Genomic DNA, 20,670 nt, shown 5'->3' on the forward strand with positions numbered 1-20,670 from the left:
CTAGTAGTACACAGGAACAGCAAAGGTTTTGAAACACTCTTAATGGCATTGGAGTCTGAACTAAGGAGCATACCTGTCATGGCACTGAAAAGTTGCTCTCTTGTACAGCTTTCGGAGAAAGACATGAGCATGTTGGAGGAGCGAATAAAGCGGTCTGCTAAGAGGCCAAATGCCACTTCAGCAAAGCAGGTGGAAGAGAAGCCACAGAGGGCTCAGAGTGCGAGTGCCAATGCTAACATGATGAGGAAAGGACCGGCTGAAGACATGTCTTCCAAACTCAAGTATGTAAAGTGGGGAAATGCAATGTTTGCCTGACATTTCCACAGTCTGTGCAAAAAGCATACCTTGCTGTTGCCTTGTGTTTTTGTCTTTTGTTTTAATCATCTATGTCTGCATGTGTCGCAAACTGCAAAAAAATGCTGCAAATCAAAATGTTTGAACCTTACTTCATTTGTTTTGTCGTGTCTTGAATGCTTTCTAAATGGTATTGTGCCTTTTTTCACTGCTTCTCCATGGACAGAATTATGTATCGCACTTATAGGATGTAAGTACTGACCACTAAATCCTTGGTAGCAGGGCTCTTATAGCTTTGTCTTACCTTTCCCATGCCCTAATCCTAAACATACTTGAGAATAAGTCCCATTGATTTCAATGCAACAATTCATATTAAGTGTGCTGTTTGGGAAGCCTGGCTTCAAGTTCCATCTTTGCTGTGAAAATCATTGAGTGGTGTCAGGCAGGTTGCTGTTTCTTGGCTATGTTTTTGTTTTTTAAAAATAATACTGATAATAGTGGCTTACCTCTCAGCTGTAAAAGAGCTAAACTTTGCAATTTTCAGGAATCTGACTAGTGTCAGTGGGATACATTGTAAGACCAGATTGCTTTAACCCTTCCAGTCTTGAGTCACTGGTAGAAGATTTGAGATACCTGGAGCCTGATCAGCATCAAATGTAATGCAACAGCTATTATTTGGGAAGCTCATATAAGGAAATTAAGAAGTAAATCTAAGCTTAAAAGCACTTCTGGAAATGGAATGCTTCTTGTTCCTAATGCCATGTGCTTTTTTCTATTCTAAAATGCCCTTTTGTGTAGGCAGGCTCTAGCAAAATAGGCATAATAGGGAGTTGAATTTGGAGAGTGCAAAATTCATTCTAGGGCATTTTGTGCTTGCTGGGCTGCATTTACTGTAATGTCTTTCCCTTATATGGGAAGAGAGCCAAATAATGAACCTACCAGGATTGTTTTACTGTCACATTCAGTTTAGCATTGTGCAGTAGAGCATGTCTTTGCTGCTGTCCCTGCTGCAAGGCCTATAGGTGTTGAGGGGAAGCCAGCAGCACCTTATCAAAAAGTTCTGGATTCCCAGCACCTACGGTAATTGCTGATGGGGCTGAATAGATTTCCTTATCTATGTTGATATGGAAGATTAGGAACTAGTGATAGATGCCAGCATGGATTGTTGCATCAGCCATAATAATCGGGTCCACAAATGTTAGCTTGGCTTAATAGCCAACCATTACTTGTGATCACTATGAACTTTTCCCCAAATCCTGCAAAAGCCCAGAGAGAAAGAGAAACCTATTTTCTCTCTAGAGTCCTCTGTGAACCGCAAAAAACTTGGGGAAAGGGTGGGTAATTGATTTGGCTGTGCCTCTTGCAAAATCCTATCAGGAAGGGAGAAAAGGCACTGTTCTCCAAGTTATATGCAGCTTATGGAGAACTTGAAAAGGTTTGTGTGCGCTGGGGGTGTGGGATGGAGGGGCAGTCACCACGGGTGACATGATGGGTAGGTTTGTGGAACCCTGATAATAAAAAATGCTTTTCTTGATTTCTGTAGCCAAGCCCGTAACATGAGTGGCCACTCGGAGACGACGCATGCAGTTCCACGGGAGTTTCAACTGGATCTAGATGAGATAGAAAATGATAATGGCAGAGTGCGATGTGAAATGCCAGCACTTGTCCAGCACAAACTGGATGATATATTTGAACCAGTTTTGATCCCTGAACCCAAGTGAGTGCAGATCAAGGACTGCTAATGAGGCAACTCTGGGGGAGTGTGTGTGTGTGTGTGTGTGTAGTTTAGGTATATCAATCTCCTATATGAAGCCAAGTTCCCTTATATAAAGGAAGCTTCAGGGAGAAGCTTTAAAATGTGGAAACTGTGTCAAACCAGGAAGACTTTCAAACTGCACTCTTTCAAATATTATCTCCCTTCCCTAAATATTTTTATTAGCCACATGTACAATGGCTAATATCCTCATTCACATTTCATACTAAATTCTTACCAGAGGTATGTTCAGAATGGTGTGCATTAAACATGGTATTGCTGTGCAGCTATGGAGTTTACATGTTGCTACACTGGGCATCCTGAGAATGGTATGGTTCCCATTGAGGTCACAGGGCATATTTTTTCTTTCTTACAGGCTAAGGCAAAGGTTGGAGGTTGGGTTGGGGTATGGAATCTTTAAGCTTATTGTGGACAGTACTATCTCCTATTCATAGCCTTTGCCAAAATGTTCAAATTCTTTGAAAGCCTGGATCTTGAAAGCAGAATAATTATGGAAAAGGTCAGATATATCAACATTTTATCTGCATAAAAGGTTTTATGGTTTACTTTGCCAGTTATACACAGCCCTTGTTGTTATGTGACAATACTTTCTGGTACAGAGTACCATCACCCTTCTTTTTGCTGCCTACAGCAACCTTTTTCTTCTGGCACCACAACATTTCTTTATCAAGATATGAGTACCGGCACCTTTCCTTAACCCCCCTACTCTACACAGCCCTGATAAGAGAGATCCAAACATAACTTTGGGGACAACATACTGAGTGGGGTAGGGTTGCTCCCATTAAGGTGGCTTTTGTGTAATACTCAGACATTCAGATATTCAAAATATTCAGACATTAATCAACTTGCTCTATCCACTTTAAAGAAAATGGGGTGCTTTTAATCTGAACTGCCTGGAGATGACAAATTGCTTCTAATCTTTTAACCCAGGCTCCTTAGTGACTTACTGAATCTGCTGCCCTTTAAGCTATAACACTGTTTCTCCACCCAGGATCCGTGCCGTCTCTCCACACTTTGATGATATGCACAGTAACACAGCTTCCACCATCAACTTTGTCATCTCCCAGGTAGCCAGTGGTGATATCAATACTAGTATCCAAGCTCTAGCACAGGTGAGTGAAGGCCTCTCTGGTTGGCAGCTACATAACACTGATGGGGTCAGCAAGTATTATGCGAGAGTGATGAGTTGCACATTTGGTGGAGCTGAGTGTTGGTGACACAAGTGCCACCCAGAACCTCCCTGGTGACAAAGCCAAGTGCACAGGGGCCATCTGACTCGCTGTTCTTGACGAGAAAGAAAAGAGGGTGTTAGTGCAAAATGTCTTTTTCCATCTTCCAGGTGGATGTCTGATGCTTGCTTCAGCAGCACATATACTAAAAATCTCACTACCATAACATAGGCTGGTTTAAGCTTGATGGGGCCTTGGGTTGCCTGTTGATGAGATACAGGCAAGATGGGGCAGGCTCGTTGCTTGCCTTGCTATGTGTTGCAGCAATGGAGCAGATTTCATGCATGAAAATGAAACACCAGAAAATCTTATAGAATCATTGATAGGCTCTTAATTAAGCTTTAGGTAATTAAACTATGGTCTGGCTTACTTGGGTTGTAAAAGTGGGTTTTCTTAGGACATAAACAGTATGTCTGTTGGTACAGTAGATAACAGGAAACTATATTGAATAATTTCTAGTTTATTGCAGCAAAACCAGAGTTTTATGGCAGTTTATATATTTGTTATACTAAATTATTAGCCTTTAAGGGGCCACAAGACTCTTCATTTTTCATGCTATTCATGGAAATGATACCATTATTAAAAACTTGCTATAATGTTGGGTTTGTCTGCAGATTGATGAGGTTTTGCGACAAGAGGACAAAGCAGAAGCTATGTCAGGCCACATTGACCAGTTTCTAATAGCTACCTTCATGCAGCTGCGACTCATTTACAATACGCACATGGCTGATGAGAAACTAGACAAGGATGAGATAGTCAAGTTGTACAGTTGCATCATTGGAAACATGATTTCGGTAAGGCTTTTGATCGGGAAAACGTGGTGGAAGTTTCAGCCAGTAGAACCAATTAATAGTGTCTTTAGTTTAGTTTTTGTTGCGCTATACAATTGCCTCTTAAAGTACTGTAACACTTCTGTGCTGTAAACTATTTTGGTATCTAGGTAGTTTACAGCCTTGATCCACTCTGGATGGACTCCTGTACCCGCAAGTTTCATCCTGCTTTGTGAAAAAGGAGGAAAAGTTGCAGCCATTAAAAAAAATTCTATTATAGAGCTGGGGACCTCTTTGGATTTAACCGGAAAGACACAATAGCAGTTCTGAAGCATATATGGTTTCTTACAGATACAGATTAAAAGCAAATCCTATACTGATGCTAATCCCTAACTTTTATCAGTATTTTTATCATTCTTGGCAATAAAAAGCTTCAGTGAGATGTATGAAAATAGGTATTTACTTCCCTCAAATCAGGTAGCAGCAAGAAATGGAGTTTTGGGGTGCTAATCTAGACTGTAGTGTTTTATCCTGAATATATCCTGGTATCTAACACTTGAATTCCATTGGCAGTTGTTCCAGATTGAAAGCTTAGCCCGGGAGGCCTCTGCAGGAGTGCTGAAGGACTTGATGCATGGCCTCATTACCTTAATGCTGGATTCGAGAGTTGATGATCTAGAGGAAGACCAGCAGGTTATCAAATCAGTCAACCTCTTGGTGGTAAAAGTTCTGGAGAAATCTGATCAAACAAACATATTGAGGTAAATAGATTTTTGCTAAGGGCAAACATCTTAACAAATCCCTCATCACTGCAGCCTCTTACCACAAGACGTAGCATGTGCTACAATTTGAACACCTGCTTGATGAGATATTATTGGTCTTCCTTGTTATAGTTTATTACCGCATTGTCAGATCTTTCTGCAGTTGCTGATCAAGTTACACTAAACCCAGGCAGTCATTTAACCTTGAGGTTTGTTCAAATCTCTGTGCTCTACGGGTACAAATCTGAGATCTCATCCAGTCTTATCTCTAAAAATGCTGAATGATCTCATTCCCTTTATCGGTATTTTGAATAACTTGAGCAGTCTGAACCTCTCTTTAAATCTATTTTAATTTTGATGCTCCAGCAAGTTTTGTTGTATTTATATTGGATTCTCTCCCCACTCCCTTTCATGTTTTTATGTTTTACTTTGTATTTCAGTAGTTTTTTTACCTATTTATTGTAAGCCACCCAAAAAGCTTGAAGTTTTAGAACAGCATGCAAATGTAAATAAAAATAAAATTACATTAAATTATAAGATAATAATAATGAAAATGTTGATATTGTGCAAGAAATTGCATAGCACTGTGTTAAGAAGCTGAACTGGCCAATCAATGTGTGTTGTCCCATGTATTTCTGGAGATACTTGTGGAATTTGTATAGTTAGTTAATGCTTCATTTTTTTCATCCTAGTGCCCTGCTTGTTCTTCTCCAGGACTGTCTATTAACAACAGCAAGCTCTCCCAAGTTCTCAGAACTAGTAATGAAGGTGTGTATTGTTCTTGTTCTGTTTTTTATTTCAATTTTCTATTGCATAGTGATTGTGTATTAGCAGACTCTCTCATTACTCCTATTCATGGTCCTTCTACAAAAAAGTGTGGTTATTGGCTGTACTGGAAATGACTCTAGCATGAATGCACAACTAAATATTGCCTGATTTGCAAATCACATTAAACCTCAGTTTAAAACAAGCTATAATTTGATATGAATGCAGAACATGCTTGTTTGTGCTGTTGAGAACTTCTTGCTTCTTTTCTGCACAGCTTCTGCTCTTGCCATGCTTCTGGGGAACAAGCCAGAATCTGACTTGTTGTGGCCCCTGGGTTTGTGGCTTGTCTCTCTCCAGCCAAACAAGAGTACTAACCAGGGTTTGTTCTTTCCTTAATGCCTGTGATTTGTTTGGGAGAAAACAAACTCAGGCCCAGACATCACAACATGTCAGGTTCCTGCATTTACCTAGACATGTGAATGCTCAAAAGCATGAAAGGGGACATCTTCATGGCCATTGTGCCCTCCCCCCACTCCCCAACCTTCCCTGCATTGTGTGGGAAGTCGGCAGGGGGCCTCTGCTCACAAGTGCAGGATGAGTCTACTCCTATTCAAGCAAATGCAAGTAGAAGCCCCCTGCAAACTTCCTCACACAATGCAGGGAAGGCTGGGGACTGAGTGGGAGGTTGCAACATTTACAAAGATATTGCAGACAGGACTTGGGGCATTCTTATGTTTGGGCAGGCACCAAGCCCATTGTGAAGGAATAATCCATATATCATTTTAAGCTCAAAGAACCAAGTTCAGAGATGACATTCTTAGATTACTGTGAGGACTTGCTTTGTCTTAATGTTTATCAAAGAAACCATCTACCTTTCCCCCCTCCCCCACAGTGTTTATGGAGAATGGTAAGACTTCTCCCTGAAACTATCAACACTATCAATCTGGACCGAATCATGTTGGACATCCACATCTTTATGAAGGTATTTCCAAAAGAAAAACTAAAGCAATGCAAGAGTGAATTCCCAATACGGACGCTGAAGACTTTGATTCACACCTTGTGCAAGCTGAAGGGACCCAAGGTGAGAGCAAACTGCTTCACCCCAAGGTGCTTATGATCTCTGGAATAACAAAAGGTTTCTTAATTAAAAGGTATCCCACTTCTTCCTAGCTTTTGGATCATCTAACAATGATAGATAACAAGAATGAGTCGGAGTTAGAGGCCCACCTGTGCAAAATGATGAAACACTCCTTGGACCAAACTGGAAGCAAGTCTGACAAAGGCACAGAAAAGGGAGCTTCTCGCACAGTACGTATTCCATATTTTTAAAAATTGTTTAACATGACACCCAGGGGTGAAGCTTGTCAGTTTACTGGGCACACAACTGGAATCTTTTCTGAATTGTGTCGTGCTTTTACCTCGGACCATTCAGAAGACTGATTAAGCTCTTCAGGTATCTCTGTTCACTTCTAAAGGAAGGAGAATGGAGCATGATCTGACTGTCTTGCCTTCCTCTTCCCCTTTCATGTGTAGCCAACAGAAGAGAAAGCTGTGTGAAGAGGGAGGGGCTTGCTTCTTGGCATAAACTTTGTCTCCTCTAGAACAGTAACATTGAAATTCAAACCCATACAAACTTGGTGCAGCACAACTGCTAGCAAGTACTAATGTTAAAATGTACATTTTTAATTTAACATTGTTGCATCTTGTGCCTCTTTAATTACAAGGTTAACATCTTATTCTTACTGGTGTGTGCTAATGCTAATGCCCATTGGCCTCTTATTATCTCAGCTGGTTCCTTGAACAGCTGGATGCTAGGACTCCCCACCACCACCACCACCACAAGGTTAAAAATGTCTATGTTCTGTCCAGAGGTTCATCTGAAACAGAATGTGGAAACAGTGATTCTCACCACCCTGTATGTATGTATGTATGTATCATAGGTTGTAGAGCTTCAGAGCAGGATAGCCAAGAGGTGGAAGAGGGCACATCTGTTTCTTCGCCACAGTACATCTTTAATCCTGCTTGGGGTTGGATTCTCACACAAACCTACAACTGACCATAAACCTGTATCATTGCATGGTGGTTGATGCAAGTTCTTCCCAGTCCAGTAATCCTGTGCCTCCAGGTCACCTAGTGCATTCATGGTTGACCAGGTCTTGACTTATACAGCAAGACCTGGTACAGTTCATGGCTATTGAGCACCATGTCATTGCATAGACTTACTACTTGTTGGTGTTGGAGATTCCTAATTGTGCAAAATGTATGGAATCTGCAGCTGACCACTCTTACTCTAATAGCAATAGCAACCAAGACCTACTGGTTCAATCAGGACAACTTATCTGCCCTTTATTATATTTATAGAAATGCTTCAACTGCCTAAACTGTCACCCCTCTATTTTGGTAATATGTCTCAATTTCTTTTTATAGGATGAAAAGACACCAAAGGCCAAAGTGAATGATATTTTAGCAGAGATATTTAAGAAAATTGGGTCTAAAGAAAACACTAAAGAGGTGAGGGCTTTATTACCATGGTGGGAGGTGAAAAATTAGGAACTTTGGTACTTATAATGAATTCCCAAAGGGCTCATTTGGGAGTGTTGTCCATCGTGAAATAAAGAATATAGTGAATCGGCTTGAATTTGATTCATGAGTCTTAATGAAAACCAGCTATTGGTTGATTAGCAAAGAAGAGTGGATCCTAGATGCACTCTGCACTCCAGCAGGAGGTAATCTTCACGGTAAGTACCAGTCCTCCTTTGCCTGTTGGAGTGGGGGTCTTTCCAGATTGGGATATTTTTAAAAAAGCACTTTGATCACCTGGATGATCTAAATCACTGTTCTCTCATGGCCAGAGCACTTTCTGTAGCGCTCCAGTGCTACTATGCACAGAGACTGGGACATTTTAATGAGTTGGGTGCTAAGGTGGCAGCTGTTGGAAAGTGCTATGATGCATAGTGCCACAGGGTTACATTGTGCCTTGCATGCCAGTGTGATGTATGCTGGCTGATTCACCTGGCTAAGGGAAAGGTAGATATGATTGTTTCCTCATCTGGATGGGTTAAAGGAGTCAAAATGCTCTGTTGTTGAAAAGCAAATGTGCGTTGTGTGAATGTCATTCTGTGGACTAATTCTAATTACAGTGGTATCTCTGATTAAAAACTTAATTCGTTCTGGAGGTCCATTCTTAACCTGAAACTGTTCTTAACCTGAGCTACCACTTTAGCTAATGGGGCCTTCCTCTGCCGCCACACAATTTCTGTTCTCATCCTGAGGTAAAGTTCTTAACCCGAGGTACTACTTCCGGGTTAGCGGAGTCTGTAACCTGAAGCGTTTGTAACCCGAACCGTTTGTAACCAAGGACCACTGTATTGTTGACAGTGCTCTGGGTGGTGGTAGATGTTAGGAGTGTATACCAACCACAAGTTTAGGTTCAGACCCTGATATGGCACTTTGGAAAACAGCCTGCCTCAGTCTGAGGTGCTGAGTCAGTCCAAAACCATTTCACATTTCCTCGTCCCAGTTAATTAATGGGAAGTAATACACACACACACACCATTTGACAGACATGGATAAAATTTGCTGGCATATAAGCCCCTCCAAAGCAAATAAATCCTGCCAAATTAAAAGCAGTTTGGCCCTGGGCCTTTTGTAGTGGACACCTTCAAATTCGGTTGTGTTTACCAGTTTTGCAGCACACTCACCTTTAACCTTAAAGCTGGTGATGATTTTGTAAACATGTAACTTTTGAATGACTGAAGCTCTTCTTTTTGCAGGGTCTGGCAGAGCTTTATGAATATAAAAAGAAGTATTCTGATGCAGACATTGAGCCCTTCCTAAAAAACTCCTCACAGTTCTTCCAGAGCTATGTGGAACGAGGTCTCCGACTGATTGAAATGGAAAGGGAGGGCAAAGGGCGCATTCCTTCTACAGGTAACTCCCAGAGCACGGTGACAGCATGGACTAGAGGGAGCCAGTGGCTGCCATCCTAATGCGGCTGTCAGGCTTTCCCCGAGTTAGTAATTGACTGTAGGGGGCTTCAGAAATAATTCATCTGTTCTTTTGTAACTGGTGGTATGAAATATAGGCATGAAATTAAAACATTATAGGGCAATTGCACAATGGTCTCTCACCAAGCATATTTCTGTTGGCCTCAGGAGGTAATTGCATTTGACTTTCCCCCCTAAGAGCTGGTTCCTGGGCTACGTAGAAGCAAAGAAAATTGTATCTCCCGATCCACAAGCTTCAGATCAGCAAGTCTCACCATCCCATGTTACAATGCAAGAGGGGAAAGCAGCATTGCCTTTCCTAATTGCTTTGTAACATACATAAAGGCTTGTTCTCAGCCTTCCTACCCACGAAAACATTAGTAAAAGCAAGTAGTCTGCAAAGTCACAGCTGCTGTGAATCAACAGCGTCACTCCCACTGCAGAAGTAGGCATATTAAAAGACCTCTGAACCAATAAGGACACATCCTGGCATCCGAACTACACTGGGGCCACTGCAGCTTGGCTCATTTTCCTTCACCTCTTAAAAAATCATCAGAAACCTCAGACTGCTACATAGGAAGAACCCACATCTTGGTTCTTTCCCATAGCCAGTGTTGCTCCCGTTTCAGGAAAAGCAGTGCTGGCAGGAGTAGGAGCCATGCAGTGGACTCATGGTCCAAGGCTTCTGAGGTTATCCCAGGAGCACAGAAAGTGCAGCAGCTCCTACACCACATGGACCCTGAGAAACATCACAATCCTCAGTTGGTGTCTGCTTGGACTCATTTTTTGTGTTTGTGTTTGTTTTTTGTTTTTGTTTTTTCCATATTCCAGGGGTTTCTCCACAGATGGAGGTATCGTGTATCCCTACTCCCACCAATACAGTCCCTTCATCTATAGGAAATGCCAATGGGGAAGAGGTGGGGCCTTCCGTCTACTTGGAAAGGCTAAAAATCCTCAGGCAACGATGTGGCCTTGACAATGCAAAGGTATTCTCTCGATTTACGTATGCGGCAGTGTCTGTGTTTCAGCATCCTCTCTCTTTCTCTAGCCCTTGGTGAATCCTTGTCTCTCATGGCATGTTTGCTCTTGGGGCAGAAGGCTTGACACATCTTTGCTTGCAGACTACTTGCTTTCGCTAGACTCCTTGGGGCAGCCAGTTGGGACAGGAAGCTACTTCAGGCGCTGCACAGAACTGAGGAAAGACAAAGCACGAGTGATATCACTTGAGCTGCTGTTTTCCCTGTAACATAAGAGGGGCTTGCTGATCTTGCCTGTCATGAAACCATTGAGCCTCTTGGGGTGATCGATTCTGAAGTTCATTGATCTCTCAACCAATGATACACATTTTTCTTTGTATGTAGTGCATGAACTGTCTGATAGGGGAAGGCCTAATGTATTTTTGCCTCCAAAGCTCTAAACGTCAGGCTTTTGCACTACTGCTTATTGTTCTATGAGCGTGTGTAGGCTTGGCGTACTATCATATCAGCACAGATGGGCAAGCCTGTGTATAGACTGCACTTGAAAAGAATGGTTTTGTGGCAATAAAATATTTGATTTGCAATAATAATAATAATAATAATAATGTGTAAAGGTTACAGAATTAATCAGTGCATATTGAGCTGTGACAACTAATAAAATTGTAAAGAAACATACTGTTTATATGGGGCAGAGATGCTAGAACATTAATGCCTGATAAATCACTGGAGAAACTGACCCAGGACCACATCTAGATAAACTTTGGAACAGTGTTCAGTGGTTCCTTAGATGTGTGAACCATCTCGAAGCTTCAGTTGAGCACTTTCTAATGAGAGTGGGGGAAATGGAAGCTAGCAAGTTGTGACCTGATTTCTCACACTGTCTTTGAATTGTTAAGATGTTTTTGGTTCAGTCACAAAGGTATTGTTAGACGATTGTTTCTACAAAGACTGGCTCCCTCTCAGAATGGAATAGCATCAAAGCTTCAGCTTTGTGTCTGATGTGGACTCAAACAAATGCCATGTGTTAATTTATTATGCATCAAGCGTGCTTGAGCAAATTCCTTTCCAGCTGACAGATGCTGTATGTAGTGAAAATGCAATTGGTGGAGGAGCAAGCCAAGATACTGGATCGTTCACTTTAGCAATCCCATAATCAGGATTGCACTATAAGCACAGGAGTATGAACCCACTCATTATTCTAAACTCGTAAAAGCACACCACCTTTTTTTGAATGGTTTCCAAATAGTAAGCAGAACAGAAAATGCTCTGGTATTGATAATTATTGCTTTAGAACAAGTGTTTTGAGCATTGTTTCTGTCCACAGCAGGAAGACAGAGCACCCCTGACCTCCCAGCTGTCCAAGCCATCAGTCCCTACAGTTGCATCCTCCACAGATATGCTCCACAGTAAGCTTTCACAGCTCCGTGAGTCACGGGAACAATACCAGCACATCGATCTGGACTCCAATCAGACCCACTCTTCTGGCATTGGAACCACCACTTCCTCCTCTGCAGCATCTAATATTGATGACTTGAAAAAAAGACTGGAGAGAATAAAAAGCAGCCGCAAGTGAAATTGCATCAGACAGCGTGGCTGTTGAAGAGCTGTCCATCTTTAGTTTACTAAACTAGAAGTCTTCATAGTTAAGTGGCCTCATGTAGGCCTTCTGTATACAAACTGGTTTATGTGTATAATACAGCAGATCTTGGAGGAGGATCCAAGTCATTGTGGCACAAGTCTTTGTACATACTTTGCTTCTCTGTGAGCATTTATTGACCGTAGAAGACTGTCTGTATTAGTTTTAGTGTACAGAGCTGTAAACAACCATTCTCTTCAATCCAGTTTCTCATAACTTTATTTGTAAAGTTGTCTTCTCTTTCTTAGCTCTTAACTCTTAGAAGCTCTTCAGTGGTTTTCCTTTTCTTTTTAACAACTTCTTCTCCATATAATCCTTGAACAGTTTCTGTACGGACGCATGGCATGAATTAACTAAGTGTCTTTTTGTAAATAAAGTTTGCATTAACTCTCTGGGAGCAGCAGTGGCTGTTGGTGAGAAATGTCCATCCATGTTCTTAGTTACAAGTGACTCAGCATTTCTAGTTGTCCGTGAGCTGCTGTCTAAACCTTCACAGCAGATTAACTTTCATGGAGAAGCTGAGACACTAACATTGCAAGCATGCTTCAGGTTGAAGAAATCTTTGATTTCTATTGAGAGCACTGTTAGTCTTGCCATGGCTTCCAGAATAGCGTAGGGCAGAGGCAGAACATTTCACCCCCTAAAAAACCACTTTCCAAGCCCTTCTCTGTATTTTAATCTAGTTAGCCTACAAGTGCTAGAATGCTCAGGTTCCTTTTAAGGGTTTAGTTTCATCCATTTTGAGAACTGATTTTTTAACATGGTGGATGATCAGTATCCTACACTGAAGACATGTTGGCCTTTCCTCATATGTCAGTTGCTATACATGCTGGAGCCCAGAATATTTCAATGTGCTAATTTGCTCTTAGATATATTTTTAGCTCTGCTGTCAGCCTGAAAGTTTTGTAGTAAATGTATGATCAGTGATTGCTGCTAGTGGTTGAGAACATAGTCTTGGGGACACTGTTTCCAAAATACATGTGTTCTCAGAAGGTGAATTATACTGTGGCAGTTGAAGGTCACATGGATGTGGTTGTGGGGAATTGTTCTGGAGGACTTGCTGCTTTTATGTATGGGTTATGCATTTGTGTGCCTCTTACAATCTGAGACTCAGAACTGCTATAGCACACAGTTGTTGGAGTAATTTCTAGGTTAATCTTCCCTCCTCTGCCCCTGCCTTGGATATTTTGACATAAGTGGCATTGCACCGGCTTTAACATGCTCCCAGAAATACCAGCTCTTTCCTGTGGCTGACAGAGATTTAATTTCATTTGCATTTCTTCGTGCTTGTTAGACGTTGATTAAATAGCATTTACTATTCACCATAGTTTAGTGTTGCATCAAATCAAATTGGTTGTCTTTATAAACTTCGTTGGTCATTGTGTACACATTATGATGTGTATGCTGATTTGGAATCGATGCCCATAAGAGGGCGCATCCCAGAGTGTGCATTATTTGCCTTCTGGGAGGACTCTGCACACTTCCCATTTTTAACTTGCAGTTTTTTTCAGTGGATGCCACTTCATATTGAATCAGCTGCCTTAGCTAGGGCTATGAAAGATTGAATCAGCACCTGCCAGCCACATCATTCTATAGCACTTTGGTGTGCCTTGCAGTGGTGCAAAATGCATACAGTTTGTGGGGCTCTGAGTTGCTGCTTGTGCACATCTAGTGATAGCCTCCTCTTGTAGCTGATGCCCTGCTCCTTACTCTTATGTTGGAGCTCACACTGGTATAGTAAGTGCAAGGAACGGAGAGGTAATGGTCATTAGAAATACAATTTGCTGGGGGGGTGTATGTGTGTCATTAGTGAGATTTGGAAATGCAATGAAATCTCTGGCAAACTTTGTTTTCTCTAAAAAGATGCTCTCCCCACCAATAGGTGTGGCTTTAGTTTTGATACATTCTCCCCTTTCAGTGCTGGTTTCAGAAATGCCCTATTTAAGCCACGTTTAGCTTAACCTAGAGCCAATGGAAATGTTTCTACAGTATGTTTGAATAAATGTTACATTTTACTACTAAAATTCTCTGTACTCCCTCAGTCTTGGTGATCTACCTATGATAGGTACTCAAGGAGAACTAGCTCCTTTGCCTACCTGTGTCTGAAAGGACGTCTGTTAAGCATTAGTATGAATAACAGGTTTTTTATGAATATAAACTATCTTAATAGCGTATGCACCATATCCTTATAGCACAATCGAAGCACATTCTTTCCTTCAAAGAATTCTGGGCAGTGTAGTTTATCACTCCCAGATTTACAATTCTCAGCAACCCATAACAAATAGGGCCCAAAATTCTTTGAGGCGGGAAATTAAAGATATAGTATGTATGCAACCTTTGTCAATGTTCATGGAATTTTGACTAGTTTTCTCCATTGTATCTTTTAACGATGCCTCACTTAGAAATGCTCCCTGCTGTAGAAAAGGCTCAATTTAACAGCTGTGACAATGGTGGGGTACATTTCTTTGCTTGCAGACACTACTGTTTTTTGTTTAATGGGATTGAATAAAACTACATCCCACAGCTACCACACCAAAGAACACACAAGCTGCCCTTTGGTTTACTCCCATGAATATCATAAAGTGGTGCTTGTAGTTTCACTCTGAACTTTGAACTATATTTTTTGTATTGAAATTGCTGGAAGAATCGAAATGTATCTGCTTTCTGCCCAGAGCCCCGAAACTGATAAACTATAGGCAACTTCTTTTACTCTCTCCTTTTTGAAGGCAAAAACGCAGGCTAAGTGTACTCCTACCTTTGTTACTCTAAGATAAATAAGGCCACATAACTTACAACTTCTTATGCTGAGGTTGTAACCCTAGCCACACTTGAGGATTTCCCATTGTATATTGTGAGGCTTGATTCTAAAAGATCCTGCGTAGGGTTATCCTGCACAGCTATTTAACTTGTTCATTCAACCAGATACAGTACATTCACCTTAGTCACAGTTTTGCTTTGCTAACTTTTCAAGTAGTACCTGTACTGCTAAGTTCACTTTTTTGCAATTGACAACAAAGGAGATTTGAGTACTTGGTCCAGAACCTTTATTGAGGTTTGTGCCAAAATACGTTTCCTTCCTTAGGCTTTTAGTTACCTGTCATGTTTGACCAGTATACATACATCTCTAAATCATTGTGCAGGTGCTGAGCTTAAGTTCTTTAATGCCCATGTTTCTCAGTAACCTTTTGCAACCATTTCTTCAGGCGGAAGACATGGGTATAGAATCCATATTTGCCATCACGATCACAGCCTTCTCCCCATGAGACGATACCCGTCTGATACCACCGATTATCTGTTGGGTTCTGGAGAGAGGAGAGTGCAAGAGCACCAAGGAAGAGTCAGCATACTGGGGAAAAGCATATAGGTCAGATAAAAAGGGCAAGCAGTAGCAGCAGGACTCTATATTTCAAGTCTTTCAGAGCCCATAGAAGGTCCAGATCCAGGTATTTCTTACAGTGGAGCTTTATGAGTATCTCTTTTCTAAAAGGAAATCTCACCCTTAATCGCAAAGATGTGGGATGTTGGGCTTGTTGCCCAACAATGCATGTGAAGATTGACTTCTCAATATAAATTGGATCCACAAGCTTGTTTCTATGTCAGGTGGAAAGCTCCCCCCGCCCCCCACGGAGGGTGGCGTTCACTCAGGGCTGTAACGAGTGACCTGCTGATGGTGGGAGGGACTGAACCCCATAGTGGGTAGGGCCAACCAGTCTCCACCCTGAACAGCAGACTGCCAAATGACAAAGAGGTTTCTCTTGCCAGAGGCTGAAGTGATTGCTTTGCTTACAAGGCTCCCTGCATCCTTGCTGAAATGTGAGCACTGTTCCTCTATTATTGATCCAATATTTTAAGCTCGGGGCCCACCAAAGAAGTCATGACACATGTCACCCTTTTGCTGCCACTTGAGATTGATGTATTATGTCACTTGGAGCATTACACATACCTTCATGACAAAAGGGCCTCCACTGTCACCTTCGCAGGCGTCTCCTCTTTGAGAATCTTCAGGGCTGTACCCTAAACAACAAGAAAAGGCATCTGAGGTTGACAATAGTGAATTCAATCTCTTCTGTTTTCCTTTTGCTGCTTTTCACTTTCTGATACTTAATCTTTTAGAAATCAGTGCCTGTGTACTGCCTTCTCAAGCAACCAGAAATCTCTTTTTCCAGAAAGGGGGGATCAGCCCTTAGTTAACTAAAACTGGGATCTATCTCCATAAATTTCCATGTTGCTTTCACTATTCTTCCATTTATTGTCATTTCAGTATGAATTGGGATCGGACTGTGTGTTTCTGTACAGCAATGTGAGGTAGATCAGATATGCTAGGGGACCCAGTTATGGATCTCTGCAGCCTGTTTTCATCACTCCATGTATTTGCTTCACCATTTGTATATCTGCCTCATGTGTACAGGATACAAGCAAATACCTGCTAAACGTATGAAGCACTCCTGTCTCACCTCTTGAGCTTCAGCCTACTTTGTGTTTCTTCTCAGCTGAGCTTTGTCAAAGGCACAGCCTGGTGTCTAGCCTGGATTTTCATTACACCGCCCACACTAATACATTATTTCCTCTCCCCACTCCAGGCTGGGAGTTCCTGGCCTGTTGCAATTTTGCTCAGGGCCTGGTGCTAGCTTGGCCAAGTGTCTCACCTGACTGGTGGTGCCTTCCTTAGCATTAAATTGGAGGACATCATGTAGGCTTATGGGTCTTCCTATTTTGTGCAGCAGCTTCACTCAGGGAACAGTACTAGCCAGACCAAAGGGAAATATCCCTCCCTTAGACACAGCTGGAGGCCACTGAGGTATTGCCCAGTTTGTGAGGGGAGGCCACTTGTCAAGATTCTTCAGTCTGGGAGTCCAGATTGTCACCAGCCAAGGGGGTTGGGGGTAGGAGTATTTATATGGTGAAGGACAGTTCCAGCTGTCTTACTGTGGTAATCGTATCTCATCCCAGTTCAGATTGGCTCATACTCTCCTTCCCTTGAAACATGTGGCTTGGCTCACTTCCAGTTGACATTGTTGGCTTTTCCTTCAGTATTCCCAACCACACAGATACATAACCTCACCAGTTTCTCCCTCAGTTGAAAGAACGTATCAGATGCTAAAGAAAACGTACCTGCACAGAACATGTTGTCTGTGACTCTAATCTTGGTGGATGCCTTGCAAGTTTCCCGTGGCACAATAGGGAGGTTCACCTGCTGTAGTATGCCAGGCAGAGGTGACCTGCCAGAGGTCCATGTCTCTTGTAGGTTTCCCCAACCAGTCACACGCCCTTTATATCCCGTTAGCATCAGGCTACAGAACAAAAAACAACACAAACCCCAGTAGCTTAAAATCATTTTGGCTGACATTTGTAGGCAAAACATGTTTCCTTTTGTTATGTATATGTAATGGTTTGTCTTAATCCTAATTACACTGCTCCAAACAAAAAACTGGTGTCTCTTGTGTGTGCTGAATTCTTCAGCAGAGACAAGGGTGCTACAGGAAGGAAGGCACCCATGGTGAAGTCCTCTGTAGGTATCTGGAGCACATAGGGAAGGAAGCAAGGCTAGACTCCAGAAATAAATGGCAAGTTACATCAAACAGGATGTTTCCATTTTGTTCTTTGCAAAATCCCGAGTTTTCCAGACTGGCTGTGCTCTCATTGTATTTCTTCAACCGTGGGAATAGAAACACTCCTTAAAACACACACTGTCTGTCTCACGTGTGCATGACCCCTGGCCTACAAGGTGCAATGGCTGTGGATGTACAAACCACGCATACTTTACTCTGCATTTGGCCTCTTTTGCACACAGCTGCCACATGTGCATTCTATTAGGCAAGAAGAACAAACACCATCCCTACCAGTAAATCCATCATTTGTCTTAAGGTTCAGATCTTCCACCCCAGGTCTGCACATGGGGCTCCTTTTGCAATCAGTACTTTGGACTAGGTACTCACAGTTAAGATCCATCTAAACGTAGACTCCCTATTCATTTTGCACTCTTTGCCCATCTACTTTTTAATTCAGCGCGAATGGCTGGGAAGTGTGTGTCCAGCCAGCTTCCTAAAATCCTTCTGCTAGGATATCAAGTGTTCTATCCATTCTCTTTAGGCAACCCACCTTCTGTTGCAGGCAACTCCCTTCAGGAAGCAGAACCCTTAAAGCAGCGGTGGGGAAAGCTTTTCAGCTTGAGGGCCGCATACCCTCATAAACCGTCTTCTGGGGGCCACATACCAATGATTGGTGGGACCAGAGGCCAAAGTAGATAAAGCAATTGAGTTGTAACCTTCTGCACACTTAAATTGGAAGTAAGCCAAAGTGGGACTTATTTAAAGTTACTTTTAAGCTCTCATTATCATGTAGGTTAGCTGCACCCTACCCTTTTCTAACAGTTATATTGCATACCATGTCTGAGGACGGCAGGCTAGCTCAGAAGATGCAGGGCAGCTTGAGTGGTACACATACATCTTGCTGCTGCTCCCTACCACCCAGCATCCACTGCCTCAGTCTGCCTAATAGCAGGACCAGGCCTGGTGGCAACTTGCATCCTGCTAGTGAAGACTACCCACCTTCAGTGGAAGGCAGAAAGGGATTCATTAGTCAATCCCAAGGTTGCCTTTTCCCAGTGTTGCTGCCATTCCAGATTTTATCAGTGGTAAGACTGGGAAGATGCATGTTTGAGGACACTCACAATCTACTTAAGTGATGACACAATGTCTGGATGGGCCAACTGTCCCCCTCACCAAAGGTTTACAAACCACTGGCTTAACTTGACAGGTTCCCTATCATTTTGAATGGGGCTGCTCCCATTACAACCATCACCTTCTGTCTCCTTACCTTTGAACAATCTCTTTAGTGGGTAAACAGACTGGATGTATATAGTTGCTGAACTCAACAGGCTTCTTCAGTAGTAACAGTGCGATGTCCCGGTCTAGATTCTCCTTCCAATTGTACTTGGGGTGAATGATGACTTTCTCTATCAACATAATTTTCTCCATGGTCCTCTCATAGCTGAAACATTTCCCAAAAAAAGAGAGAGAAGCAATTGACATATTTAAATACTATCATCAAGATGCCTTCAACTTGACTACAGTTTACAATAAGCCCAAGCCAAGTAGATGGTGAAATAGGACTTCTGGAGGCTCCTTAACTGTGGCAAGGGGGGGGGGAATACAGGTTGTATGTTCAGGTAATGTGTCTCCATGGGAACTAATTGCTAGGGAATTACTTTTTGATACAGGAACACTCTGGGATGTACTGGATAGGAATGAAAGATCATAGAAGTGGGGGCATAAGCATAACCCCCTCCCCTAAGTAAGAATGATGCAATCTAGGTCTGTTTTTATATTTTTCTGGGCAAAGGAACGAAGGAGACTACAGTTTTCAGTGTGGCAGAAAGAGCTGGCTTTATGGGCTATTCAAGTTCAGAGAAATTGCCTTCATTACAGTTGCCTCTTTCTGGAGGTCAGGCAATCAAACTGGCTTTCTGTTAGTGTGTTTTCCCTAAATCTATGCTCAACCTGTATATTTGTCAATAAACTTAAAAAATGCCATAACCTTCCAGAGACCTCCATACAAAGGAAACCAAAGCTGGGTAAATGCTAAGCCCCTGGGACTTCTGACCATTTGGCATAGTGGGGCAAGCCTAAGAATGATATATAAAATGTGCATACTTTGAATTTAGTGTGTGGATGCATGACGCCTTGGATCCTGGAAGATTTCCCTTGACACCAAGAAGCATGGTTAGTGTTCTGCATGCCCAGAATCAATTCTGACTAAACGTCAGGAAGAACTTTCTGATGGCAAGAGCTGTTTGACAGTGGAACAGACTCCCACAAGAGGTGGTGGACTCTTTCCCTGGAGGTTTTTAAGCAGAGGTTGGGTGGCCATCTGTCACAGATGCTGAGATTCCTGCATTGCAGGGGGTTGAACTAGATGACCCTCAAGGTCCCTTCCAACTCTACAATTCTAGGATTTTTGTCTGTGTCCCCAAATGGTTTCCCTTTTCCCATAAAGAAAAGAGGCATTTATATAGAGCTCTTATGGCCTATGGTCAGTATGTAATTTGAAAGATTTATAATTTCCTTTCCAATCTCTTACACCTTCCGGTCGTGTTTGCCAATCCGTACAATGATGTCGTCTTTAGTGAAATTCTTATCCCAAGGTGGGTAGAAGATGCAATGGGCAGCAGTTAGGACCCAGCGATTACTGAGGAGACTGGCTCCACATAGCAGCTCCTGGGGGCTCTTCCTGAACAGCATCACTTGCCTAGAACAAAATAGGCAGGGAAAGAGAGGCAAGGCTCAGTGTCTTAGCCAAAATAGCACATGACCAGAGCACAGGCAGCAGAGAACAAAACAGACTAGCATCTTTCTACTGACAGGCCATTGTTGTGCTTCAAAGGAAGAATGAGGCAGAAACACAAATTGCAAAAGTCTCTTCCTGGAGTTGCTAGTGCCATTTACGGAGTTCCGAAAGGTCACCCGTCCATGCAAA

The 20,670-nt window shown here is 42.3% G+C and overlaps 2 protein-coding genes and 1 non-coding gene across 8 annotated transcripts in view; 2 read left to right on the forward strand and 1 right to left on the reverse strand.

Annotated features, from left to right (window-relative positions):
* CKAP5 (cytoskeleton associated protein 5) overlaps positions 1–12,587 on the forward strand; it is a 41,680-nt gene extending 29,093 nt beyond the window's left edge. For 2 of the 4 annotated variants that reach the window (XM_053386853.1, XM_053386869.1), the window contains 12 exons: positions 109–281; positions 1,838–2,011; positions 3,060–3,180; positions 3,912–4,091; positions 4,641–4,828; positions 5,521–5,596; positions 6,489–6,677; positions 6,767–6,904; positions 8,024–8,107; positions 9,370–9,526; positions 10,414–10,568; positions 11,884–12,587. In XM_053386853.1, coding sequence (XP_053242828.1) covers positions 109–281; positions 1,838–2,011; positions 3,060–3,180; positions 3,912–4,091; positions 4,641–4,828; positions 5,521–5,596; positions 6,489–6,677; positions 6,767–6,904; positions 8,024–8,107; positions 9,370–9,526; positions 10,414–10,568; positions 11,884–12,132 — 1,884 coding nt within the window. In that variant the 3' untranslated portion in view covers positions 12,133–12,587. The remainder of the gene's footprint in view (positions 1–108; positions 282–1,837; positions 2,012–3,059; positions 3,181–3,911; positions 4,092–4,640; positions 4,829–5,520; positions 5,597–6,488; positions 6,678–6,766; positions 6,905–8,023; positions 8,108–9,369; positions 9,527–10,413; positions 10,569–11,883) is intronic. The other 2 variants (XM_053386862.1, XM_053386878.1) reach the window with 2 other exon arrangements.
* On the forward strand, positions 3,240–3,349 carry LOC128403070 (small nucleolar RNA SNORD67). Its single transcript, XR_008327857.1, has one exon. It is a non-coding gene; the product is annotated as a small nucleolar RNA SNORD67 (small nucleolar RNA).
* A 2,635-nt stretch (positions 12,588–15,222) lies between the features above and the next one.
* LOC128413097 (prothrombin-like) overlaps positions 15,223–20,670 on the reverse strand; it is a 33,803-nt gene continuing 28,355 nt past the window's right edge. For all 3 annotated transcript variants that reach the window (XM_053386930.1, XM_053386965.1, XM_053386974.1), the window contains 5 exons: positions 20,275–20,442; positions 19,012–19,185; positions 17,308–17,486; positions 16,139–16,209; positions 15,223–15,497 (listed from right to left, as the gene is read on the reverse strand). In XM_053386930.1, coding sequence (XP_053242905.1) covers positions 15,354–15,497; positions 16,139–16,209; positions 17,308–17,486; positions 19,012–19,185; positions 20,275–20,442 — 736 coding nt within the window. In that variant the 3' untranslated portion in view covers positions 15,223–15,353. The remainder of the gene's footprint in view (positions 15,498–16,138; positions 16,210–17,307; positions 17,487–19,011; positions 19,186–20,274; positions 20,443–20,670) is intronic.

This window comes from Podarcis raffonei, chromosome 1, assembly GCF_027172205.1.
Source record: "Podarcis raffonei isolate rPodRaf1 chromosome 1, rPodRaf1.pri, whole genome shotgun sequence".
Classification (NCBI taxonomy): Eukaryota; Metazoa; Chordata; class Lepidosauria; order Squamata; family Lacertidae; genus Podarcis; species Podarcis raffonei.